This window comes from Gymnoscopelus braueri, assembly GCF_963280865.1.
Source record: "Gymnoscopelus braueri genome assembly, chromosome: 17".
In the NCBI taxonomy this organism is placed as follows: domain Eukaryota; kingdom Metazoa; phylum Chordata; class Actinopteri; order Myctophiformes; family Myctophidae; genus Gymnoscopelus; species Gymnoscopelus braueri.
Window position 1 is genome coordinate 48650851 of NC_137617.1, and position 27695 is coordinate 48678545.

The window sequence follows — 27695 nt, forward strand, 5'->3', positions numbered from 1 at the left end:
GATGGAAAGATGTTAACCTACAGTATATATACTAACCTTGACGAGGAGCGTCCGCTATCCGAGTTGGAGTGGCCGTGGTGGCCCGTGGCGTGCGGTGGCGGCGGCACGTTTTTGATGGGCTCCAGGTGGCCCCTGGGGACCTCGGCGGACGTCAGGCCGTAGGGCTCCAGGTGGCCCCTGGGGACCTCGGCGGATGCCAGGCCGTAGGCGGCGCTGCCGTAAGGCGGCGGGCTAGACAGGGAGCAGAAAACTTATAGTTAACTAAGACTAGAATTGGCAAAACATTTTGGTGGCACAAAAATGTGGGAAACCAGTACATGTGGGAAACCAGTGCACGTGGGAAACCAGTACAAGTGGGAAACCAGTACAAGTGGGAAACCAGTACAAGTGGGAAACCAGTACAAGTGGGAAACCAGTAGCCTGGTAAACCCTCCCTCCGGAAATCTCATTTCTATTTGATTCCTGGAGTGAGTCTGGCCTGATCCGCCTGTCTGCAATATTGGCTGTGCTGGAGTTGGGCGGGAGTAATACCGTTGACTGACAACCCCTTCAGCCAATGATAATTTTTCCCCTTCAGCCAATCAGCAGTTCACCAGTCTAATGTGACGCGACGGGACTTTTGAGACAGCCATACCCAAAATGGGTTGCCTTTTTCGGGTACAATGGTGTCACTGCCCGCCCCTACCGGTTCTCTAATTATTTTTTTTTAAATAGGCTTTGTCATGATTAATTGACCACATATATGAAGTTAAACAACTAAATTCTATCCAAACGATATCTTATAAGTAAATTCCGTGCCTCAAAATAGAAGTTAGAGAGCTTTTTGAAGTAAAAAAATAGCGGAGAATTGGCCGCACAAGAAAAAGATGGCTGCCGTTCGTGTTTTGGGCTCACTCGAACTCGCCACCTGATTGGCCAACGTAAGCTGTCAATCACAGAACAATGAGCGACGACGCTGATAGGCGCGGCCGTTTGGCATACACAGCCAATATTGCAGAGAGGCGGTTCATGCCAGACTCACTCCAGGAATCAAATAGAAATGAGATTTCCGGAGGGAGGGTTTACCAGGCTAGGAAACCAGTACATGTGGGAAAAGCGGAACGAAGAGCACTTGTTTTTCCGACGCGGGAGACCAGGGCCAGACCGCGGCCGGGTCACCTTGAGGCTCCCGAGGGAAACGGAACCCCCCCCCCCGGGGTAAAATGCTGACCCGGGCAGCCCGTCGGCTTCCCGTTCTCGTCCCTTACCGTTCGGCATGGCGACCTGCCCCCCGCCCACCCACCCAAAAACCAGCGCTTCCCACATTTTCTGGTTTCCTAGATGAAGTGAAACATATACAAATGTCCAAACTGTAATAACCTGGACAGGGAGTTGCGTCCGGAGTCAGACATCGAGCAGGTCTGCATGCTGCGTCCTCCTCCACCTCCTCCTCCTCCTCCTCCTCCTCCTCCTCCTCCTCCTCCTCCTCCTCCTCCTCCTCCTCCGCTGTAGGAGCTGTGCTTCTCCGCAGGGCTGTCGCCATCATGAAAATTAATATTTGTATCGTCATCCAATGTTCAATGCCAATAATTGGCTCAGCCAGGTCATGCATTTTTGTTTGTGGGGAAATAGACAATCTACAAGCTCATCTACATGCTTGTAGGTCTTCCATTTTTACTGTTTTTTAAAAAAAATGTATGAAGATTTTCAACAGATGAATTTTTGCAGAGGAGCGGAAACAATACTGACGATTATACAACATTGCGATTATCTTAAAGCTGTGATCAGGTGATTCAAGGACCACTTCACTGTTTTTCAACTGGCAGGCAGGTTTCTGAAGTTACCACAGCCCACCAATAAGACACTGGGTGCGTTCGGATATACAGCACTGAGCGCACTGGCCAATAACTAATATGTGAGTGAGCTCCCGGTGCGCATTTCCGAACACACCTACAGAGTGAGTATAGACAGAAATGATGACGTTGAAGATAATGTTGAAAATGGGTGAAGTCCTCCTTTAACACATTCCATGCCAGACGTTAATCTCATAATGTACTCACCAGTGCCAACGTGTTATTGTTGTTTTTTTCACGTCGCCATAGACCTTGTTAAAATCCATAAGATTGAGCTGTGCGTCTGTTTACCTCGGCGAAATCTCACTGAATCTACCAGTGAAAACCACATGTCAAACGGAGCTCCATGGTTGTAGTTAGAGCGGTTCACGTTAAACAGTGATATGCGAGGAGAAAAAACTACAGGAAGAGAATTGAGTTTCAGTTTCGTCATTAGAACGAGGGCCGACGCGATCGGCAAAACCGGATCCCAAATAATTCTGTTTCCGGTCTTCAAACCGGAACCGGAAATGGATCAAAAAATTCCGAAAGTGCACCTGGGGGGGAGATCGATCTACGCGATTGGCACGCTGCGGCTTTAAATAGGTTCGCGTAGATCTACGCGATTGGCATTCAATGTGTTAATGCAATAACTGTGACCAGGCTTACTTCTCTGAGCTGGAGGCGGGCGACGGCGCCCTGTGGGAGGGGCTGAGCAGGTTCAGGTTGCTCTGGCTCTCTGACAGGGTGGTGGCGCCCCCGTGGCGCGGGGACAGGTACTGCATGGCCGCGTGGCGGCCCTTGGGGACGACGGGTTTGAAGGCGGTGGGACGCACCAGCGTTTTCTCCATGTTCTGAAGAGAGGGTTCATAAAAGGACAATTAACATAGTTCTGTGTGCCTTTTTTTTACCCAATCTAGTCGTTATGCCAATTAATTCCTCCCCACACACATGTCTGTGCTGTCACTGCTGTCGTATCCTTCTGACTCACCTGCCAGTGAGGAGCCCCCAGCGGGAGGAGAGCCTTCGTCCTACATTCGCTTAAAATTTGCGTCCGACATTCGCTTAAAATAGCAGATCTACAAGGTTTTCTTATACATACATTTGTAAAACTGTGACATCTAGTGGCTGAATGTTGTAATCTCACCTTCTCCAGTTTTCCAGACACAGGGATGAGTCTGGGAGGCGGGCCTCCCACGTTGGCCCCGCCCAGACCCAGTGGCCCCTCCTTCGCCTCGTCTGCGTCGCTCACTGGGCTGGTGGGCGTCACGTGGTTGTCGTTCCAGTCGCCTGCAGATAGGGGGCGCCACGCTTAAACCAACTAATCCATTGAATCGATTAAAACATGGAATTGATGAGAGTTTGTAGATCGGCTATTTTGGGTATTTGTGTGCGACGACACCATTGAACAATGAAGTATAGAATAGACATAATCAAACTAATTTAAAGAGGTGGTGGTGCCATGGTTTTGCACTTTTTCTGTTTTTCATGTGTCTATGAGGTTGATAGAACTTCATTAAGCCCCCTGTTGGTGTTTTTATGGTGTTTTATGTCTTCTCTGACTATTTTGAGTTTCTTCCTGGAGGCTGAAACCTTGAGGGTCAAAAGTGCCAATAGAGAAACAGCGCTTTAGTGACACAGTAAAAATATACCCTCCCCCTCATTATCATAACACAACAGGTGTGGGCATGAGGAGGAGGAGGGACTAGGACAGGTGGGTGGTGCTAAGGTGGTGGAGGAGGTTCTAAGGTGAGAACCAGGTAACTTAATGACTTAATGAACTGGAGGCGTGTCCATATACAAACATAATTTTAACACTTTCTGTATACTTTTTTGAAAAAAATCTTCCTTCTAGTATAACCATAATACCTGATGATTATGTTTTAGGGGGGGGAAATCACTGAAAATCACAGCACCCCTTATGTCAATTCGTTAATACAAAAAAAGGGTTTCTCAATTATTGGATTAATCAAAAATAAATAGATAGTGTTAAAGGACCACTGACGTGATACACTACACCACAAAGACCTGTCAAAGACCATGTACCTGTCAAACTACTTCAAAAACGTCAACGAAGTCCACAATCACAACACCGGAGGGAGCTCCACTAATCACGTTCAGCCCAGATTTGGCTCAAACAAGGGCTTAAATTCGTTCTCCTGCTATGCCACCAAAACGCCCTACCAACAGTCGTAAAGGAGTGTAAATCCCTACTCTCCTTGAGCACTTATAGGTGGCTGCAATTCGAAACTGGCCCCTGTAAAAGTCAAAGCCTAGCTGAGATGTTTTGCATAGTAGTGTATCATTAAATAGTAGTGTATCATTAAATAAGTACATTTAAGTACTTTTACTCAAGTAAATGTTTAATTCCGAACTTTTACGTGCAACGGAGTATTTCTATATTGCAGTATTGATACTTTTACTTAAGTAAAATATCCGAGTACTTTTTTCCACCACTGGTGGTTGACATACCTACATAGTCTTCGTTCAGGTAGGTGTAGTTGCCGTTGTTCCGACACTCCTTGTCCAGGCTCTTGCCGGAGGTCAGCCTCTTATTGGCCGGCGGGGTGCGCCCGCGGGTCAGCAGCAGGGGGTCCTGGCTGGGCGAATCAGAGCCCACCGTGTGCCGCCGGACCCTCTCCCTATACGGGTGACACAACGATGAGACATGTTTAGTTGACCATCGATTTCGCGATCAGAATCAACTTCATTCACACACCACAGGTTTACAGGGACATGTGTATACAAATACAGGACAGATATGACAAATAACTTAAAGGTAGGGTAAGTGATATACCCTACCTTATATATATATATATATATTTGTTTTGTTAAAAAGGTTAAAGTACTATATTCTGATAGTAATCATTGCTACAGAGCGTTTGTTCGGTCACAGGGGTCTCTCCAGCTCTTTAGTAAACAGAATATAGTATATTTTCAGGTAGGTGACAACATTTAAGCCAATCAGGAGAGAGCGATAAAAATGCATTTTCTGTTTAATAAAGAGCTGGAGAGACATGGAGACTCCTTTTACTGAACAAACACTCTATAGCAATGAGTACTATCAGAATATAGAGCTATTTAACACTTATTTTAACCAAAGTCAATCACTTACCCTACCTTTAAATATACAAAGACATGACTGACAATTACCAGTACCAATAATCAAAGTAAATAATGGACTATCAACTCTCAACTCAACTCAAATTGTATTTATAGAGCACATTACAATGACCGAAGCAACCAAAGTGCTGTACAACACAGCAATAGAACAACAATGTTAAAATACATACAATGAAAAATACAATACAAAAATACGAAAAATACGAAAAACTATACATTAGTAGTAAAACTAATTAAAAAGTGCATAGCAGAAACACAGTGAGGTAGGATCAGTGGTTGTGGAGAGTCAGATTATTGCTCAAAAGCAAGTGAGAAGAAATAGGTCTTCAATAGTGATTTAAAGTGTTTATGGACTGAGCGGCTCTTATATGAAATGGAAGGCTGTTCCAGAGCCTCGGGGCGGCCGCGGCAAAAGCTCGGTCGCCTCTAGAGCGTTTATCGGTCGAGAGCTCAGTCAATAAGAGGCTGATCGGCCGACCTTAGGGGTCTGGATGGGGTGTAATCGTTGATGAGGTCGTGATAAAAGGCGGGGCTAGTCCATTACGTGATTTGAAAGCAAACATTAAAACCTTAAAATCGATTCTGAAACGGACTGGGAGCCAATGGAGAGAGAGGCCAGAACAAGGGGTGATGTGCTCGCGCCTCCTGGCACCAGTGAGGAGGCGGGCGGCGGCGTTTTGGATGAGCTGGAGGCGTCTAAGCAAGCAGCGATTGGTCTATGATGCCGATGTAAAGCGAATTACAGTAATCCAGCCTGGAGGAAATGAAGGCGTGGATTACTCTCTCTCGCTAGGTCGCTAGGAGAGAGTTAGGGCTTGACCTTTGCCACTAGGCGCAGCTGGAAGAAGCTGGAGCTAACCACCGAGCTGACCTGCTTGTCAAATTTAAAATTGGAGTCAAAAGTGACACTGAGATTCTTCACATAAGGGTGAATGTTGGAGCTTAGGGGGCCTAGGGTGTCGGGGGGGGGGGGGGGAGGAGTGGGAGCCAAAGAGGATTACTTCCGTCTTGTTTTTCATTGAGTTCTAAAACATTTGTGGCCAATTGTGTTTGCGTAGATGCTAGACAAAGCCGGTTGCACCACAGTGGATTTCGAACCCACAACCTCCGTGGTGGTGGGCATGGACTTTACCACTGCACCACCCGAGCGCCTCACAACGCTATTTTTCAAAACATTAATTCATACAGATGAACACAAAAATTCTGATTCGAATTCGAAGATTACGCAAAAAATAAACGCGATCGCCTCAATTTATCGCAATCAGGCGGTTTACGTTAATATCAGGCCCTTTACCTGTCGCCGTGCGTCTCTGCGCCGGCGCGGCAGTGGCGGTCGTGGTAGGGGGCGTGGCCGGGCCGGGCGGCGATCAGGCTGCTGACGGAGCCCATGGGCTCCGTCTGGGACGAGGAGGAGGTAGGAGCGCCGGCGGTAAGAGGAGGGGAGGAGCGAGGGCCCGACGGGTGTCGGACGCGGGCGCTGTGGCCCGGGGTGTGGTGCTCAGCGGGGAGAGGCTGAACCAGAGCCATGATGATGGCCGCTCAACGGGCCCACGCACTCTGGAAGACAAACACAGGACCAAAGGTTATTATATGTTATTATTATATACATTTTCCATTCGTTTTTTATTGTCTTGCTAGCAATGGTGGAAAGTAACTAAGTACATTTACTATTGTAAAGTACTGTACTTAAAGGGATACTTCACTTTAGGGCCGGGGACACATTTAAAAAATATATTAAAAATAAATGAAAAAAGTAATGGAAAATTCATGGCCCCCTCACGCATTAGAGTGTCCTACTAATGTGTGAGGGGGCCTTTATTTTGCCATAACTTCTTTCATTTTTTTTAATATATATTTTTAATGTTTATTTTATGTGAAAGTGAAGTATCCCTTTAAGTACAATTTTGAGGTATTTGTACTTTACTTGAGTATTTACAATTTCCAATACTTTTACTTCTACTCAACTACATCTCAGAGGCAAATATTGTACTTTTACTCCACTACAATTATTTGAAAACTTAAGTTACTAGTTACTTTGCGTATATTTTGCGGATATTTTCAAACCTACATTAACTAGCCCTATTTAATACATAGGCTATTTGAAAATAGCCGATTTACAAGCTCACAACGTGTCGCAAAGCGACGCGTTGTGAGCTTGTAGATCTGCTATTTTCAAACATTTTAGTACTTTTACTTTTGGTACTTAAAGTATATTTTGATACCAATACTTTTGTACTTTTTTTTAATTTTGAATTCGGGACTTTTACTTGTAACAGAGTACTTCTATATTGCAGTATTGATACTTTTACTTAAGTAAAACATTTGGGTACTTTTTCCACCACTGCTTGCTAGACCTACCGATTGATTTTCTGTCGGAACCAATGGCGAGAACCAATCAAATTCAGGTTGAAGTGTATTTTTATTTTGTTTTGGTTCCCAGTTCAGGGCAAAAAAACAAGTAATGTTTTGGTTCCAGTTCAGACCAACTTTTAGGGTTCTGAACCAATTCATTTTCAGTGGAAACACTCTGAACTGGTTCAAAATTAGGCGGGAAAAAATAACGGGACCGGTTCAACCCCGATGGAAAAATGTTAATGCTTTTTTTCAGAGAGACAACTCAAGAGAAAATCGACTGTATTATCAACATTTCTCTGTCCTATAGCACCAGTAAACATAGGACATAGGACACACATAGATCGCCTACTTAGGAGACCATTTGTATGCCATCTCGCCTCTAGTGCAATGGTTTTCAAACTGTGGGTCAGGACCCCCAGGGGTGTCCCCACATGATTTTGGGGGGTCCCCAGATGACAGTGAAGTGACAACATAAGGACTTTTAAGACCTTTTTAATACTTAAAAAAAAAGAAAGAAAGAAAGACCATTACTGCATCAAAAGTGATCAACAAACTATACTGTAAAAACTGGTCAAACGTTGGCCAAATTGTCAAATAATATAAGAAAGAGGCAACAATTGGGAAACTAGAAAAGGTGCTCCTCGGAGCACTGCCAGACCCCTAGTGGTTGAAATCTGAAGATCGGAGCACTACGTGTCACGCGAAGCTTGGCCAATCAAAAAGAGGGACAGGTAGGAAAAGAGGGACAGGTAGGAAAAATGAGGGACAGGTAGGAAAAGAGGGACAGACCGACAAAGCCTCCTGTAGGCCGACCCCCTGGGTCTGGCAAATAGCAGATCTTGCGAGGCGTTGTGAGCTTGTAGATCTGCTATTTTCACAATATGTATCTGTGGAACCTAGTCAAACTAACTGTAATGCCTTAACACCTACAATTCCAAGTGCTCGTCAGGGTGGGGGGTCCCCAGTTCAAATATGATTATTTTGGGGGGTCTCCAGTTCAAATATGATTATTTTGGGGGGTCTCCAGTTCAAATATGATTATTTTTGGGGGTCGCGGCCTGAAAAGGTTGAGAACCACTGCTCTAGTGGGATGGCATATCTTTCTTAAATCCACCATCTTTGAGGGAACTATACAGTAAAATGCACATGCAGAGCCTATTCAGGCACACACGGTGCAGTGTGATTCAACTCCACTAGAGGGCGCATCTCCAGGACTTTCCTTCAGGGCAAAGACCACACACAGACTGAGCAGACATGATATAGACTCAAGTGTACAGACACCCTGCAGGGTTCATCTGGGCCCACACACACATGCACGCGCACGCGCACACGCACACGCACACACGCACACACACGCACACACACACACACACACACACACACACAGTACAGAACCATTCACTGAGCCCATTCAAGCAGCACTAATGTGTGCTGGGGGGGCCAGTGGTGTAAAGTAACTAAGTATATTTACTCAAGTACTGCAATTTTGAGGAATTGTATTTTTCAACATTTCATACCTCTACTCAACTGCATATCAGAGGCAAATGTTGTACGTTTTACTCAGCTACAAGTATTTGACAGCTTCAGTAAGTTACAGAGTATTTCTACATTGGGGTATAGCTACTTTTACTTAAGTAAAAGACAAATCAGAGTACTTTTCCCACCAGTGCTGGGGGCTACTTGTCTGCCATGCATGCATGCATGCGACAGCGCAGGGCACAGGGTCGCATTTCATCCACAACATGTTAACCCATTAAGACCGGTGTTATTTTAACATTTATTTGGCTATTTAAAAATAGCGCTATGAGCTTGTAGATCTGCTATTTTCAAAAAGATCATGACCTTTTTTAGCAAATCTTTGAATATATATATATATATATATATATATATATTTTTTTTTTTTTTTTTAAAGCGATTTTTTAAAAACTCAAATCTTTGCTTCTGGGGGTCCCTGGAACAACATATTTTGAGATTGAGATTTTGAGCCAAATATATATAATTCTGGGGGGTCCTTGACATGAAAAAAGTTTGAGAAGCACTGATATTATAGCAACATAGTTTAAAAAAAAAACTGTTAGGATTTAGAAGACATTTGTAGAATCCCCCAGAAGTAAAGATTTGAGTAAAAAAAGTTATAAAAATATATACATATTCAAAGATTTGCACAAATTGTCACGATTTTTCAAAAATAGCAGATCTACAAGCTCGTAGCGCGGCACTCGGTGCCGCGCTACGAGCTTGTAGATCTGCTATTTTTGAATAGCCCAAAGAAATCTAAAAATGACAACACAGATGCGTTCCCGGTCTTAATGGGTTAAAATGCGTCCTGACATGCTGGCTCTTTTTCCTGCTGACGCCGACAAAGGCCACTGTCACCACGCATCTCATCATCCCCGCTGGTAAAGCGTTAGGTTCACGTCTTATTATTTACATGTTGTTGTGGCCATTTGGGCGCCCGGGCCGCCGTGCAGGGATCCTGGAGCGACTTAAGCTGCGACAAACATTATCACGGGACCAGCTTTTTAAAATCATAACAGCAACCGTGTTGTTCATCACATGCAGACAGTGGGAATTTGAAAAGCGTCCTTAAAGGGCAACTTTGTTTTTTTTTACAACCAAGGTTTATATAATAGCTTGTAATTAAAGTAAATAAAAGATGTGTTAAAACATTTTCATTTACTGCTTTCTATAGCTTTAGCAATTTCCGCGATCTTTTTTTACAGTGGGCGGGGGCATTCGGGCAGGTGGCTAAATGTCTTTGTTTTACACAATAAAAAAGGTCCCGCGGTCTTTGATGGCCAGATGTGAGTTATTGGGGGCTAGAAGAGCGACTGTAAATAATAATAAAGAAATCGACGGGTTATTGTGTAAAAAAAAAAGACATATTTAGCCACCTGCCCAAATGCCACTGTAAAAAAGATCGCAATATTGCTAAAACTATAGAAAGCAGTAAATGAAAAAAATGTAACACTCATCTTGTATTTACTTTAATTACAAGCTAAAATATAAACCTTGGTTGTAAAAAAAAACTAAGTTGTCCTTTAAGACCTTAATGTACAGAACAAAAAGAACCTGAACATGCTGACTTCAATTGTAGGTGAAACACCTCTCAAAGTCACTCTTTTAGCACATAAACTAACACAAACAAAGCTGTTTAAGACAATATAGAACATCACCAAACCCAGTACAGTTTTTTTTTTTCAGGGACCCTCAGGGTTCTTTGAGGGGGTTCCGAATGGACCCTTACAGGTCTGTATTCCCAGAGTGTACACTAATGTACCCTCATGTACACTAATGTACCCTCATGTACACTAATGTACCCTCATGTACCCTAATGTACCCTCACACAGAGTTGTAGGGGTTCTTGAAATTAAAAACTTTACAGAACCACTGAGACTGTACAGTGAGCAGAAAGGAGTCAACATAATGGAATGTCATTGAAGGGTTGTGAGGTGTGTGTGTGTGTGTGTGTGTGTGTGTGTGTGTGTGTGTGTGTGTGTGTGTGTGTGTGTGTGTGTGTGTGTGTGTGTGTGCGCGCGCGCGTCACATACCAGCGCAACAGATAACATATGAGCACAGACCAGCCAGGCTGATGTTGAAAATGGCACTGAGTTGGATTGGCCTTTAACCATTACACTTGGGAGAACAGAGAAGTACTCTCAAAGATTTTACAGCTCATCAGAACACACACATTGCTCTCTCTAACACGCACGCGCACGCGCGCACACACACACACACACACACACACACACACACACACACACACACACACACACACACACACACACACACACACACACACACACACACACACACACACACACACACACACACACAGGAATAGCCACAAGTAATTATTATATATCAAAAAGTATATACTGTATATCACCAACTTGTCAGATGTCTGGGGTTATTGTGCAAGTTGCATTAATGGGAATGCAACTTGTGTGTGTGTGTGTGTGGGGGGGGGGGGGGGGGGGGGGGGTCCTGTGTTTGACGGCAGAACAATAACCCACTGGACCCACTTGATGATGATGATGTCACAGTGGGTGGTTCCCTGGCAAGAGATGAAGGTCCGAGGCAGACAGGAAACCCTGTCAGGTGTCTTCCTGTGTTTATGGTTTAGTTTCTATAGCAACGTCAGTCCAGCCTCTGAAGTGGACTCACACACTATGACTCAGCTCTTTTTTTTGTCAGCCCTACACACACACACACACACACACACACACACACACACACACACACACACACACACACACACACACACACACACACACACACACACACACACACACACACACACACACAATTGACTTTAAATCAATATCACGATTATTTGAAAGTCTTGCCTTGATTACGATTAATGAACGATTACGTTTTTTAAAGGGACTACACCATGAATTTTTACTTTTCCTTCTTTTTTTGTGTGTTTTTGGTCTCCCCTACCTCTCTTCTATCCCAAAAAAAGCATATCTGGGGTTTTATGTAAATTGGTCTCAAAACAGGCCAAATAGATTTGGCCCCCGAAAGTGACGTTACTAGCGGTACAATCCCTCCTGTTTTTCAGTTCCAACTAAAAAAAAGAAATTATTATTTTTTTTTATTTTTTTTTTCCACTCAGAACCAGGAGATAACATGCATACAAATTGGCTCAATAGCGCCACATGCAAATCGGGACAATGTGGTATTGCAGGTGAAAGTGCTTTATAAGCCAGAGAGAAGTTAGTTGGAATGAGTATATCTGAGGCTTGATTTAGGCTCAAACCTTTTTGAAAAACGTTTGAGGGACATAAACAATATGATATTAAATATCAAATATATATTTTTAATTCATGGTGTAGATCCTTTAAAGAAGTGAACATTGCAGGACTCAGACACTCTGAAGTGAACAGCATTGTGATGAATACTGTTCTACTTCTACTCCACTTCACCCTTTGCCATTGTATCGTAGCCCTCTAGGCTTGGCATAGACACATCACCCGCTGTGCCAACAACCCTAGAAATGAACTCTAGTAGTGTGAATAGAGAGAGAACTTGAGGCCCCATCACAGCTAAAGTTGAGAGAAAGAGTCCTCTTTCTAATGAGCTGACAATGTGAATGCAAAACAGAACTCATTCCTTTTCCTCTTCTTGGTCCTCTTTTTGTTCCAGTTTAAATCGCACGAAACATTAGCTTCCATATTCTGGATGAATTGCCGATCTACAAGCTCACGACATTGTGGGCTTGTAGATCATCTGTTTTTGCAGCGAGAGAGGACATACAGGTGGATGAGTGACCGTGGAAGACGCAGAGAACAGAAGCAGATGGAAACAGATGATCCGCTGTGGCGACCCCGATGGGAAGACTGACATTTTCAGTACTTTTACTTCTACTCCACTACATCTCAGAGGCAAATATTATGCTTTTACTCCACTACAATTATTTGAAGTTATTAGTTACTTTGTAGATTTTTATTATTATTACAAAACCACTTCAGCCCTATATACATTTCGGCCATTTGAAAATAGCCGATCTACAAGCTCACAATGCGTCGCAATGCGACGCATTGTGAGCTTATAGATCTGCTATTTTCAAAAGATTTGTATACATTTTATACATTCGAAAACTTTGTGAAATGGGACATTCTGCATAATGAGTACTTTCTACTGTCGGTACTTTAAGTGTATTTCGATACCAATACTTTTGTACTTTTACTCAAGTACATTTTGAATGCCGGACTTTTACTTGTAACAGAGTATTTCTACATTAAGTAAAAAAAAATTGTATTTTTTCCACCACTGGAAGTAGATATAGGCTACATTATGTGAAGTGTGAACAAATTGCATCATTAGGAGTTCATATCGGTTCAAACCCCTCCTTTTATAAGGAAATCTAAATACCATGTCCTTCCTGTCTTTTGTGCATTTCCGCTGCTTTGTGTCCTCGGCCAGCCTCCCTTCAGGTGTCAAAGTGACTAAATACATGAGGGGGGGGGGGGGGAGGGTCCCACCTTGGCTATACCATCAACAGACAGGGTATTGAATGAGGTTGAGTGATAGGCCGGTAGTTAGTCCATCAGCCATGATTCATCATTACCGGTCCCCGTCACCCTGGGTACGAAAACACCAGCGCTGTCCGAGTCCAGTGCCAACACTGTGCCAAAACATGACCACCGGCCCGCTAGGCCAGGGGGGAGCTCCCAAATTATACCATGCCAAGGAAAGACGCCCAAAACATACAGCTAAATGTTTAGTAGGCCGGTTTGGCCGGGAATCTATTTCCTGTTTGCTAAAGAGCCTTAGAAACGAGAAGAGACCCCTGTTACTGAACAAACACTAGTCTATAGCAATGATTACTATCACAATATAGAGCCAGTGGCTCTAGTAAAGTAACTAAGTACATTTACTCAAATGTTGAGCTACTTTTACTTTACTGGAGTATTTCCAATTTTCAATACTTTTACTTCTACTCAGAGGCAAATAATGTAATTTTACTCCACTACAATTATTTGAAAACTTTAGTTACTAGATACTTACTAGTTACTAGATACTAGATTTGGATTATTATAACAAAACATATATTAAACAGTACATTGACTTTCTACATCGCAGTATTGATATGTTTACTTAAGTAAAAAAAAAAGTACTCGGTGTGGAGTTTGCACGTTCTCCCCGTGTCTCCTAGGGTAGTTAATACCCTCACAAAAACATGTAGTAATCCTGGTCACTATACTGCCTCCCCCTGGTCAGCCGGGGCACCTGATGGAGGGGAAGGGAACTGGTTGGAATAACGTGTTCCTTCCACGCGCTACGTCCTACCAGGGAAACTCTCCCCTGTCAGGTGACAAGAAGAAGGTCAGTTGGCTCTCATGCATTGAAGGAGGCATGAGCTCGGCCCTGGCCTCCCTAGGCTGGTGGGGGGAGTGTAGTGCCCAGGATCACTTAGCAAATTGGCACGGGGTGAAAAAAGGGTTACAAAATCGAGGGATAAAAATAATAAAAAAAAAAAAAAAAAAAAAAAAAGATTGTACTTTTTCCACCATTGAATAGATCTTTTTAACACTGTTACTGAACAGACACTCTATAGACCATATTCACACAGCGGCCATGTTTCTATGAAGTCAATGAAAGTAGCCACCCCGGGTGGCGGCACTTTCAATGTTAAATTCCAATATGGCCGCCGTGTGAATATGGTCTATAGCAATGATTACTATCACAATAGAGCTACACCTGTCTTTTAAAAAAAATAGAAATAAAGCACCTTTAATATTTCAGTGTTTGTAATTGATATATTTTGAAATGTGATGTTTTTTTCTCTCTCTTCTATTGTGTGTTCTGTTTGTAATTGTGTTTTTAATTATGCAGCCTCCTGTGTTGGCCAGGTCTCGCCTGAAAGAGAGCCTTAGAATCTCAATGGGGACTTTCCTGGTTTAAATAAAGGTTAAATCAAATGATCACATGGCTGGCATCCCACCCAGGAGGGGACAGTGCCACACACACACACACACACACACACACACACACACACACACACACACACACACACACACACACACACACACACACACACACACACACACACACACACACACACACCAAACACACACACACACACACACACACACACACACACACACACACACACACACACACACACACACACACACACACACACACACACACACTCTGTCGGGAGTCCAACCCTGTAGCTCTCTGCCACAGGGTTTGGAAACACTTCCATGTGGCTGCCTGCCGGTCAACGCATTAAGGACAAAGTAACAAGATGAAAGGTAGAACAGTTACAAAGTCTTAATTAGATTTTGACCGATACATACAGTTTCGGCCATTAAAAGACAATTTAAAAGCAATTTCGACTTGAGCTTGTAGACTGGCTGTTTTTGAATATTTGAGTTTATTTGTATAACATTTTTTTGTATTACTTGTTTGCTGCTCATCGTATAATGAAGTTAAAGGTAGGGTAAGTGATATTTTTGGGTTAAAACAAAAAGTATTTTGTTAAAAGGTTAAAGCACTATATTCTGATAGTAATCATTGCTATAGAGTGTTTGTTCAGTAACAGGAGTCTCCCCGTCTCTCCAGCTCTTTAATAAACAGAAAATACATTTTCTGGTAGGTGTCAAAATCTCAGCCAATCAGGAGAAAGTACCCATTTTTAAGCTTCATTTTTATAGTGTTCCAGTTCTAATTTTGCCTGCTCATTTCTTAGTGTCATCACTTCCAATTTCACTTGTTTAATCTATATCCTGATTGAGTTCTCTATCCTGATTGGATAAAATTGGAAATGAAACTGAAACTGAAACGAAAATGCTTTTTCTGTTTTATAAAGAGCTGGAGAGACATTGGACACTCCTTATATGGACAGGACACTCTATAGTAACGAGCACTATCAGAACATAGACCCATTTTGCAATTATTTGAATAATTGCAAATCACTTACCCTACCTTTAAATGTTATTTTGATATACTAAATCGGTGGCAGTGGTCTGGGACGATGCAAGTCGGGAACGAAGCAAATTGGGAATGCATGCCTCACCTGGTTATGCAATACCTGTTATACCCGTCTGTCTGTCTGTCTGTCTGTCTGTCTGTCTGTCTGTGTCCCTTTTATGCGCCATATATGGAGATCTCTGTATTTGTCTGTCTGTGTCCTTTTTATGCCTATACACGGGCATGCCCATATATGGATATGGGCATATCGGTTGGATTGTCGGTTCTGGACAACTGGATCTCCTTTATGTATAAGGTTTGTTATCCTCACCTATTTTCAACCATTATCTTCGTATAATTGGTCCTCACTAATGACTCAATTGGGTTTTCCAAGCTAATAGAAACTACTGTCTTTCCTCATGCAAATGAATAGCATTCTGAAATAGAAGACATTGTTCTTGGATTGATCAAATAAATACATAAAATAATAAAAAGTTGTTTGAAATGACCAAACCGTCCTACCGAAGATTGAAAGAGAAAAGTGTGTCTGCGACCCACCAATCTGGGAACCCATCGCCAAATAAAAAGGAAAAACAGCGCCCTCTGCTGTTTGCGGAGCTGAACGGACGACCCGTGCTCAGGGAAACCGGGGTTTTGGTCTGTCTTCAGCCTTTCACTTCCGGTGGTGCGACTATGTTTTCATTCCCACTAACAATATTTCTCCACGGAACACTAACACCACTTCTCCCAGAGAACATGGATGGTTTTGGTTATAAGCCCACTTGTTTCTATGATGAAAGAGCAATTTAAAATGTTACTAACTTTCCGTGGTTTTGTCGGCTTCGAGGACGCTATTGTTAAATGGGTTTCGGTTTGTTTCCAGTGGGGAACGAGCGGCACACACGTAAATCCCGCCCACTACATTTGATTGGGTAAAGCGCGCCCTGCTTCCTGATCTGATGGCACGCCCACTTGTAGCCAATGTGCACGGGTTGTCAACACGGCTACCGACAGATTCAAACGCAGAGCAGAATCTGATTAGCGACCCACAAACGGGTCCCGACCCAGTGTTTGGGAAACACCGGGCCTGCGTCTAACAGATCAAGTGAACATAAGCTCTAATCCATGTGGAAGGACTGCTCATGACCCAAGCCTTGCACACTATACTACTTATCTAGAGAAAAGCAACCGGAACCTTAAACACTCTTCTCTACGCTTCTTAGTCTCTGTTTCCCCTCTGGTGTTGTCATGACGATTGGGGGCCTCAACCAAAAAAAGGGGGGGGGGGGGGGGCTGTAGTGAAAGAGATGACAGGGAGAGCGGGACCTCTTCTTCTAAAGCATCTTAAAGCCTCCAGACTCCAACGGGAAGTCTATCCACTGGAAGACATTTCCTGAAAAGTAACAGTGTTGAACACACAAGGTTTCTAACTGACAGCGAGCATCCATCAGATCAGTGGGTTATGAGTGATGGATGAAGGATGGATGGATGAAGGTATGAGTGATGGATGAAGGCCATCAGGTTCTCTGGTGACAACAATCTAAATGCCAGCTAATATGTTAACCCATTGAATCCAGGAACGCATACTGTGTCATTTTCGATTATTTTTTTTGCCATTATTTTATACTTTGGGGCTATTCATAAAATAGCAGATCTACAAGCTCGTAGAGCGTGCCGTGCTACATCAATACTGACAAACATTGGTCCTGCACTGCTGCATCGTGGCACTTTAACTTCCAAGGAGAGAGAGAGAGAGAGAGCAGTTAGAGTCAGCTGGCCCGCTTTGTCTGGGAAAGTCCTTGAAGGTATTACTGGTCAGTCACAGTCACTTAAAACACACACGCACGCACGCGCGCGCGCGCACGCACGCACGCACGCACGCACGCACGCGCACGCACACGCACACGCACACACACACACACACACACACACACACACACACACAAACAGGAGGAATGTATGTGACACTTCAGTCTTAATGTGGTCACACAGAGGGCTGGTCAGCTGACATAGTGGCTCAGAAGAAGTAAAGGCTCTAATGGTCCAATAAGAGCAATTATTGCATTAACCACTTTCATCCCTATTTTTGGGGGCCTGTCGTAATAGGTGAACATAAAATGAAGAATTCAAAGAATTTCAACTACAGGACTACAAGAGGGTCTGTGTGTGTGTGTGTGTGTGTGTGTGTGTGGGAAACACGGCTGTAGAGCAGAGGTTCTCAAAGTGGGGTCCTGGGACCCTCAGGGTCCTTCTAAAGGACCCTGAGGGGTCGTGTCGACACAAAGCATTTCTTTTCTGTTCAGCTGCCAGTGCCTTTCTGCCATGTATTTCTATGATGAAGACCAGTGGTGTACAGTAACCAAGTACATGTACTCAAGTACTGTACTTAAGCACAATTTTGAGATGTTTTTACTTTACTGGAGTATTTCCAAATTTCTGTACTTTTACTTCTACTCCACTACATCTCACAGGCAAATATTGTACTTTTACTCCACTACAATTATTTGAAAACTTTAGATACTAGTTACTTTGTAGATTTGGATTAATATTACAAGACATACATTAACCACTTCAGCCCTATATACATTTCGGCCATTTGAAAATAGCGGATCTACAAGCTCACAATGCGTCGCATCACGACGCATTGTGAGCTTGTAGATCTGCTATTTTCAAAAGATTTGTATACATTTGAAAACTTGTGAAATGGGACATTCAGTAGTTTTACTTTTGGTACTTTAAGTACATTTTGATACCAATATGTTTGTGCTTTTACTCAGGTACATTTTTGAATTCCGGACTTTCACTTGTAACAATGTATTACTGTATTTCTACATTGCAGAATTGATACTTTTACTCGAGTAAAACATGTGAGTACTTTTTCCACCACTGATAAAGACACAGTGGTGAGCTCCTCCTCCAGCGTGTCTTGGCTTGGCGCCCTGGGAGCTTCAGGCAGCGCCCTGGGAGCTTCAGGCAGACAATAGTTGAACTCTCGGACAGGAGCTCCGGTCATTTGATCCTCCTGATTATGTCTGACAACCCGGTCATTTACGTTCCAGACGTTGAATGGTTAATACAACCATGAGAAGTCTGTGTTTACGCTCGTTTCGGCCAGGCTGTTTGTGCTGCTAATAACACCGATAACAGGCGTGCCGTGGCATTAGTCTGACGGGCCATTGTTCCGGAATAAAATTGGTCCGACGGCCGAAAGACGGCAACCCCAACCATAACCTTACAAAAACGTTGTTTCACCTAATCATAATCTCATAAAAACTATGCCTAAACCCAGTGGTGTAAAAAGTACTCATATGTTTTACTTAACTCATTCAATGCCAAGCTTATTTATGGAATTTTGGCTCCGAGTGCCACAGCCAAAATTCATTGTAGAAAAAAGGTGCTCAGGAGCCGAGATACAGCCTTTTTCAGTAAGAAGTTAAACAAAGAGTGAATGGAGCAGCAAATCTTCAAATCGTCATATCTTGGGTTCTGAACATGTTTTTCCAAAAGAAAAGAAAGAAAAAAAAAAAAAATCTTTTTATTTTATTTTTTTATGACGTCTTTGACGTCATGTGGCGCACGGGGCGTCAGGCCTCGTGACGTCTTTGACGTCATGTGGCACTGGATGAGTTAAAGGAGAATTTTGGACTAAGGTTTTCTTTCTTTCATCTTTCTATGATGTTATGATATCTTGTCATAACTCCATCTCGGGTCCCGCCACAGCTTAAAACGTGCGCGGATAGGCCTTGCGTGAGATCGTGTATTTTAATAGCTTTCTTTTTTCTTTTCTTTTTTTGTGAGATCTGACGTTCATAGTGACAGAACACTGTCAAAAAAAATAAAAATAAACAGAAGTCTCGCTAGACGAGATTTCAATCTCGTCTAGCGAGACTTATTTTTATTTTTTTTGGTTGCATAGTGTTCTGTCACTGAACGTCAGATCTAAAAAATATTTAAAAAAAACAACTATTAAAATACACGATCTAGCGCAAGGCCTATCCGCGCACGTTTTAAGCTGTGGCGGACCCGAGATGGAGTTATGACATGTTTCTACTGTACCATTCATCCTAAGATATCATAACGTCAAAGAAAACCTTAGTCCAAAATTCTCCTTTAAGTAAAAGTCTCAATACCGCGGTCGAACCTATCAACCTATCGTTTCCGGTGGTGGACATAGTACTCGCATCTTTCACCTATAAGTAAAAGTATCAATACTGCAATGTAGAAGTAGAAATACTAGTAAAAGAAGGTCCCATTTCCAATCTTTGGAAAATAGCCGATCTACAAGCTCACAATGCGTCGCATTGTGAGCTTGTAGATCGGCTATTTTCAAATGGCAGAAATGTATGTAGGGCCTACAAAGTAACTAGTAACTAAAGTTTTCAAATAATTGTAGTGGAGGTTCGACCGTTGCAGGCGTCGATAAACACTGCGTGTGAGCAATCTGGACAAGATGATACTCAAGAGTACTCAGTGCAAAAAAAAATACTTTCTGTCTGTGGATCCCGGGCCTCTTACACACAGATATGTATTACCCTCAGAGTTATTCTGGGGGTCCTCGACATTTAAAAAGGTCTGAGAACCACTGAGAAGCAGAGCTTAACACACTGTTGATGAAACGGGGAAATGAAGTCCACATTGTGGTCTTAACCGCCCCCAGATGGCAGAGATCACTGCTGGCTGACTGACAGCTCTGTACAGTGTAGGAGTGGACTCATAAGGCTCACACACACACACACACACACACTTATGTAACTTCCTGTGTCTGGACGCACAAATTGCCGTGTAATGCTCTGACATGCATGAGAGCAGAGAAGCAGCAAAACGCTATGAAAGACTCCCGTACAAAGATGCTATCTCCTTGAATAGTTTATGTATGTATAACCCCCCAACACACAGACACACAACGCACGCACGCGCACACACGCACGCACACACACACACGCACGCACACGCACACGCACACACACACATGCACGCACGCGCACACACGCACGCACGCACACACACACACACACACGCACGCACACGCACGCACGCACACACACACACACACACACACACGCACACGCACGCACACACACACACACATGCACGCACGCGCACACACACAGGTGGGAAAAGTACTCACAAAGTTAAAGTATCAATACTGCAATATTTAGAAATACTCTGTTACAAGTAATAGTCCGGAATTCAAATTTTACTTTGAACAAATGCACCAAAAGTAGAAAGTAATCATTATGCAGAAATGTCCAATTTCACAACTTTTCAAATGTATAAAAATCTTTTGAAAATAGCAGATCTACAAGCTCGCGATGCGACGCATTGTGAGCTTGTAGATCTGCTATTATCAAATGGCCAAAATGCACATAGTGGTTAATGTATGTTTCGTAATAATAATCAAAATCTACAAAGTAACTAGTAAACTAAAGTTTTGAAATACTTGTAGTCGAGTAAAAGTACAATATTTGCCTCTGGAGTACAAGTAAAAGTACAGACATTTGGAAATACTCCAGTAAAGCAAAAATACCTCAAAATTGTACTTAAGTACAGTACTTGAGAACATGTTTTTATTTCTTTTATCTTTCAACACTGTTGAGGAAGCTTTAAGTACAAGAATGTCACTGTCTATAGTGCTAAAACCAGTCTTTTAATACACTAAACAATAGGTCACCAATGTGTGAAATGGGAAAAAACAAAAGCAATACGAGGAAGCTGTTTGCGTTCGTTATTATGTGTCTAAACTTTAGATAACAGTACAATAGAAATATGATAGACAATATTTTGACTTATATCTTCGCCAGGTAGCTATAAAATTCACAATTATAATTACAAATTACAATTTAAGCATTTAGCAGACGCTTTTATCCAGAGCGACTTACAAGTGTGAAATCAAAGTAAATGGCATGAATCTTGGTCAACAAGTGACAGAGTGAATGATAAAGTCAAATATAATGCAGAGAGAGAACAAGGTAGTGCTTCAAATAAGCTAGGTGACCAGGTAAACAATGAACCTAGCGTCTATCTACGCAACATGCTACTGTATCTAAAGTGTACAACACCAAGACTCAAGTCCAACCTCACTTTAAACTCAGCTCAAACTCAATCGTTAGGCCAATGTCTAACTATTTAACTCTAAAAATAGTCCTCCTTGGAAAGTAGGTACTGTCAAAATGTGAACAGGTGTACAACAGCATTTTACACCTGTTTTACATTTTCCGTACAAGTTTGTAGTTTTCATGGAAAGGGAAGAAGAATAGAGAGAGAAAAAGAACAAGAAAACAGGTCACATTATTCAGATATTCCTGATATGAGTGAGTGCAGTGAAATAGATATAAAAAGGAGGTCAGATATTCCAAGAAAAACGGCGATGTGTGAGACAGCTAAAATAGCAGCTAAATAAAATATACGGCGCCCTGATGTCCTCACCTTTCTATCCTCGTGAGGACATCTGGCCCTCACTAAGTAGGCTACAAATGTAAGTACTGTGCTCACACACACACACACACACGCACACACGCACACACGCACGCACACACGCACACACGCACACACACACACGCACACACTCACACACGCACACACGCACACGCACACACACACACACTCACGCAGAGTGGTGGCAAAGTACTCAAATGTTTTACTTAAGTAAAAGTATAAATACTGCAATATAGAAGTACTCTGTTAGAAGTGCGTAATTCAAAATTACTTCAAGTAAAAGTACTAAAGTATTGGTACAAAAATGTACTTAAAGTACCAAAAGTAAAAGTACTAAAATATTTGAAAATAGCCGATCTACAAGTTCACAACGCGTCGCATCGCGACGCGTTGTGAGCTTGTAGATCTACTATTTTCAAATAGCCTATGTATAAAATAGGGCTAAAGTGGTTAATGTATGTTTTATTATGTAATAATGTATATCTGCAAAGTAACTAGTACCTAAAGTTTTAAAATAATTTGAGTTGGAGTAAAAAGTACAATATTTGCCTCTGAGATGTAGTGGAGTAGAAGTAAAAGTACAGAAAACTGGAAATACTCCAGTAAGGTAAAAAATACCTCAAAATGTTATACACAGTAAGTACAGCACTTGAGTAAATGTACTTAGTTACTTTACACCACTGTCTAGCCCTCACAAAGTTGGCTACAAATGTAAGTACTGTGCTCACACACACACACACACACACACACACGCGCGCGCACACACACACACATACACGCGCGCGCACACGCCACACTCGTCAGGGACACAAACGTACAGTGTTGACGGCCCTTTGCTGAAGTGCATCGTCACACAAAAACGTGCTTTCAGAGCAAAACGAGGTCCTAAAAACGGTCCTAAGGCCCTCTCTTTGTTAGCTGCCAACCCATAAACACACATCCAGGGCTCTAAAAATATAGCGGCCGGATCAGGTGATGATGATGATGTGTCCCAACTCTGTTTTACTGCCACTAAAACTCAATTTATCCACTTAAAGCCCCTTATTTCTATACTTATGAAAAGAAATACAGCGTAGCGATAGTTCATGTAGACACGGAAGGCTCAGGAGGTTTATATGCTACGTTTACTCTCCCCGGACCCCCCCCCCCCCCCCCCCCCCCCATTCATTCGCTAACAAGCTAATTCATTCATACTCCCACAAGCCAGTACGTTCAACCTCACGCCATTCTCATTCGCTACAAGCTAACTCACTCACGCCCTCATTCCCTCAGCGGTTCATTTAAGCCGCCTCTGTGCTCGGTTTCATTCTACGGGCTTTGCCTTTCAGCTGGTGTCAATGTTGCCAGATGGGAAATGTTGAATTATCGTACCGGAGGCTTAGGCCTCGTACACACAGTTAACACATGCAACGCATGATTCACGCATGCTTCATGGGGGGGGGGGGGGGGGGGGGGTGAAACCATTTCAATTCATTCCCTGTGGAAGTCACGGCTATTTTTGCTATTTTTGTGTGACATAGAAAAACGAAAAAAGTAAACATTTTGAGATAAGAGGTGTCTGCCCGACAGTATACTGTAATGCAATGTGGCCCCCTGGAGTGAGTGTGTAAATATAGTGGCCCTCTCCATCATCAAAGTTGCATCACCCACGGTGGGGCACGGTGGTGCAGTCGGTAGCGCTGTCGCCTCACAGCTAGAAGGTCCTGGGTTCGATTCCCGCCGGGGACGCTGTTGGCGCTGGGGGCGTGTCTTCTCCTCCGCGTCATCAGCGCCCATACCCTAGGTGGGGTTGGCGAAAGGGCCTACTCTGTGTGGAGTTTGCATGTTCTCCCCGTGTCTCCTAGGGTAGTTAATACCCTCACAAAAACATGTAGTAATCCTGGTCACTATACTGCCTCCCCCTGGTCAGCCGGGGCGCCTGATGGAGGGGAAGGGAACTGGTTGGTGTTCCTTCCACGCGCTACGTCCAACCAGGGAAACTCCCCCCTGTCAGGTGACAAGAAGGTCAGTTTGCTCTCATGCATTGAAGGAGGCATGAGCTCGGCCCTGGCCTCCCTAGACTGGTGGGGGGAGTGTAGTGCCCAGGATCACTTAGCAAATTGGCACCGGGTGAAAAAAAGGGTTACAAAATCGAGGGATAGACATTATTTAAAAAGTTGCATCACCCCTGTTATATATGCAATATTGTAAATGGTTAATAAATGGTATTGGTTATTCCTGAGCTGAAGTGTCTAAATGAACCGCCTCAAATGACAGATATAGAGATGCCGGGCTGAGCGCATGGTTAAAGGGGTCGGTCGCCATCAAAAAATGAAGAAATATTACCGGTTCAAACCGTGACATGTGTGAGACGAAGAACACGTCTGGGCATGCCCCTCATGGGCTTCAATGGGAGGCCAGTACACGCACACACACACCATGGGCGTGTGTGTGTGTGTGTGTGTGTGTGTGTGTGTGTGTGTGTGTGTGTGTGTGTGTGTGTGTGTGTGTGTGTGTGTGTGTGTGTGTGTGTGTGTGGTGTGTGTTGTGTGTGTGTGTGTGTGTGTGTGTGTGTGTGTGATTCCTGCATGAGACGATTTAGCCTGGGAATAAATAAAAAAGGTTAATAGGCTATTCTTCTCATTTAGCGCTAAAAATGTACGGACCAAGATACAACGTCTTTGATACAGTTTTGCTGTAATCCCTACAGGTGTTTTTTATTTAAAAGTAAAGATAAATAAATAATTCCCCCCCCATCTTCCCATCCCCAATTTCTCTCTACGTCTATCTCTCACCCTTTATCTCTCTTTCTCTTTAACACCCTTTATCTCTCTTTCTCTTTAACACCCCTTTTCTCTCTCTCTCTCTCTCTCTCTCTCTCTCTCTCTCTCTCTCTCTCTCTCTCTCTCTCTCTCTCTCTCTCTCTCTCTCTCTCTCTCTCTCTCTCTCTCTCTCTCTCTCTCTCTCTCTACCATCTCCCCTCCACCATCTTCCCATACCCAATTTCTCTCTACGTCTATCTCTCACCCTTTATCTCTCTCTCTCTTTAACACCCTCTCTCTCACCCCTTCCTCACTCTCTCAGTCTCTCTCTCCCCTTTATCCCCCATTGTTTTATCTCCATTTCTCACTCTCTCACCCCTTCTCTCTCTGTCTTTCACCCCTTCCTCACTCTCTCCGTCTCTCTCTCTCTTTTCCCCCTCCAACTCACCCCCCACCTCTCTCTCTCTCTCTCTCTCTCTCTCTCTCTCTCTCTCTCTCTCTCTCTCTCTCTCTCTCTCTCTCTCTCTCTCTCTCTCTCTCTCTCTCTCTCTCTCTCTCTCTCTCTCTCTCTCTCTCTCTCTCTCTCTCTCTCTCTCTCTCTCTCAGCTGGCACACAGTGACCATGGTATAAAGTGGAACAAGGGGAGAATGAAAAGTGTGACAAAGTTATTTCGGGTTCACAGACAACCTAGCTTCTCCCTGGGCCAAAGACCTGTTGTGCTGCCCTGACACGCACGCACGCACGCACACACACACACACACACACACACACACACACACACACACACACACACACACACACACACACACACACACACACACACACACACACACACACACACACACACACACACACACACACACACACACACACACACACACACAAACATGATGAATCATTCTGTACTCTATAGCAGTGGTTCTTAAAGTGGGGTCCGGGGACCCCCAGGGGTCCTTGATGGGGTTCCAGGGGGTCCCCAGTTAAAGTATATACATAGCATCAAAATCAGTTAAACCACTTTAACCCTATGTAACCATACAAGCTGGTATGGTTACATAAAGTGCTAATATACACCACACCACACCGTTGGTCGTGTTCGGGGGAGGGGAGCCAGGCAGGGAGGGTGATATCCTACAGGCGGGAGCAGTGGTGTAAAGTAACTAAGTACATTTACTCAAGTACTGTACTTAAGTACAATTTTGAGGTACTTTGACTTTACTGGAGTATTTCCAATTGTCTATACTTTTACTTCTACTCCACTACATCTCAGAGGAAAATATTGTACTTTTACTCCACTACAATTATTTTAAAACTTTAGTTACTTGTTACATTGCAGATATAAATTATCACATTATAAAACATGCATAACCACTTTAGCCCCATTTTATACCTAGGCTATTTGAAAATAGCAGATCTACAAGCTCACAACGTGAGCTTGAAGATCTCCTTTAACCCAAAGGGAAGACTTCCCCGAGACTTCCCCATACTCTGAACGACGGCCGTCCTCCCATGCTATGGGATCATAGCCCAGAACAAAAAAGTGTGGTCGTCGCCACCAAACAAAACTATTGACTTGACTCCTCATACACACACACACACAGCGCCGCCTCTAAAAGCGATATTTCACTCCGCGAGCGAAAGGGTACAGGACCACGGGTCCATTTGGTTGCGTTCGGGGACGCTGGAGAGAGCAACCTGGCATTAATATGACGGCGTCATCATTTCTAGTTTATATCTATTTTAGCCTTTGGGTTCTATCAGTCATGGCTGCCAGTTCCCACGTGACGTCGTGTGGGAGTTCAGACTGATCCAGACGGTACCGAATAACCGCCAGCTTGGATAACGTCTTCAGACTAGGACTCAAGTCTAGGATGTACAACAGGTCATCGGAATAGTCTGCTCCTAAGAGGATGACACGATCTCCCACCGTGCAACAGCGGGCACGAACCATCCTTAACGGGCCGCCCCGCTTGGGCTTCACCTCCTTCCAGGAGAAGGTCTCTGGATTGAATTTCCACATATCACTGAAGGTTAGGCTAGATCTATACCTGTTGTGACCACCAAATATGTACAGCTCTCCATTGTAGGTAAAGGCTGAATGATAGATGCGTTCTGCTGTAGGAAGCTGTGCAGAAGGTGGCGCGCTCAGCCAACAGCCGGTCTCTGTGTCAAACACTCTGATGTCGTTGTAGACGACCCCCACGGCCCCCTGGCCCGGAAATACAAACATCTTTGTCCCGATGATGGTGGCGGAGTGACCATATGAATGAGACGGTGGAGTTCCTCCGGTGTTAATTAAAGACCAGACCATCGTGTTGGTTTCCAGCTTGTACGTGTCATTGGTGACTCTAGCCGGCGAGATGTGTCCTCCATGGATATACATGACCTTCCCCAAGACGCAGGCCGAGTGGCCCCCGCTCCTCTCCGGAACGGTCCCAGAAGTCCTCGGTTTGAACCATGTGTGGGTGTCGAGATCGAACGCATGAAGAACGTTGTCGCAAAGATCGTCGTCATCAAACCCTCCCCAGATGCAGACGGTGTCTTCTATCAGCACAGCAGTGTGGCGCTCCCGCATGCAGGGAACTTCAAGGGCACGTTCTCCTCTTCTAGTTGTCACCGGGGGCAACGTCTTCCATCTCAGAGACACTGTGTTGAAGATGTGCACATTTATGTGATTTATGTTCTCATCATAACTACCATCATCACTAGCGTAACCTCCAAATGAGTACACCTTGTATCCCACTGTCACGGCAGCCTGATGATATCCATACCTTGGTGCTCTTCTCACGTTCACTGTCCAGT

The 27695-nt window shown here is 43.7% G+C and overlaps 3 protein-coding genes across 3 annotated transcripts in view; all 3 read right to left on the reverse strand.

Moving 5' to 3' along the window:
• LOC308105258 (leucine zipper putative tumor suppressor 2 homolog) overlaps positions 1-27695 on the reverse strand; it is a 56577-nt gene that overhangs the window by 16451 nt on the left and 12431 nt on the right. The window contains exons 2-7 of the mRNA XM_080455898.1: positions 6229-6491; positions 4284-4453; positions 2959-3101; positions 2481-2665; positions 1360-1512; positions 37-231 (exon numbers count right to left, since the gene is read on the reverse strand). Coding sequence (XP_080312024.1) covers positions 37-231; positions 1360-1512; positions 2481-2665; positions 2959-3101; positions 4284-4453; positions 6229-6461 — 1079 coding nt within the window. The 5' untranslated portion in view covers positions 6462-6491. The remainder of the gene's footprint in view (positions 1-36; positions 232-1359; positions 1513-2480; positions 2666-2958; positions 3102-4283; positions 4454-6228; positions 6492-27695) is intronic.
• LOC308105257 (mamu class II histocompatibility antigen, DR alpha chain-like) overlaps positions 631-27695 on the reverse strand; it is a 305525-nt gene continuing 278460 nt past the window's right edge. Inside the window, exon 5 of the transcript XR_013934889.1 lies at positions 631-1069. The gene's annotated coding sequence lies outside the window, so the exon portion shown is untranslated. The remainder of the gene's footprint in view (positions 1070-27695) is intronic.
• LOC308105208 (kelch domain-containing protein 3-like) overlaps positions 6474-27695 on the reverse strand; it is a gene marked incomplete at both ends in the record, with an annotated part of 21740 nt that continues 518 nt past the window's right edge. The window contains 4 exons of the mRNA XM_080455843.1: positions 6474-6491; positions 18592-18748; positions 26714-26894; positions 27003-27686. Of these exons, the coding sequence (XP_080311969.1) occupies positions 6474-6491; positions 18592-18748; positions 26714-26894; positions 27003-27686 (1040 nt within the window). The remainder of the gene's footprint in view (positions 6492-18591; positions 18749-26713; positions 26895-27002; positions 27687-27695) is intronic.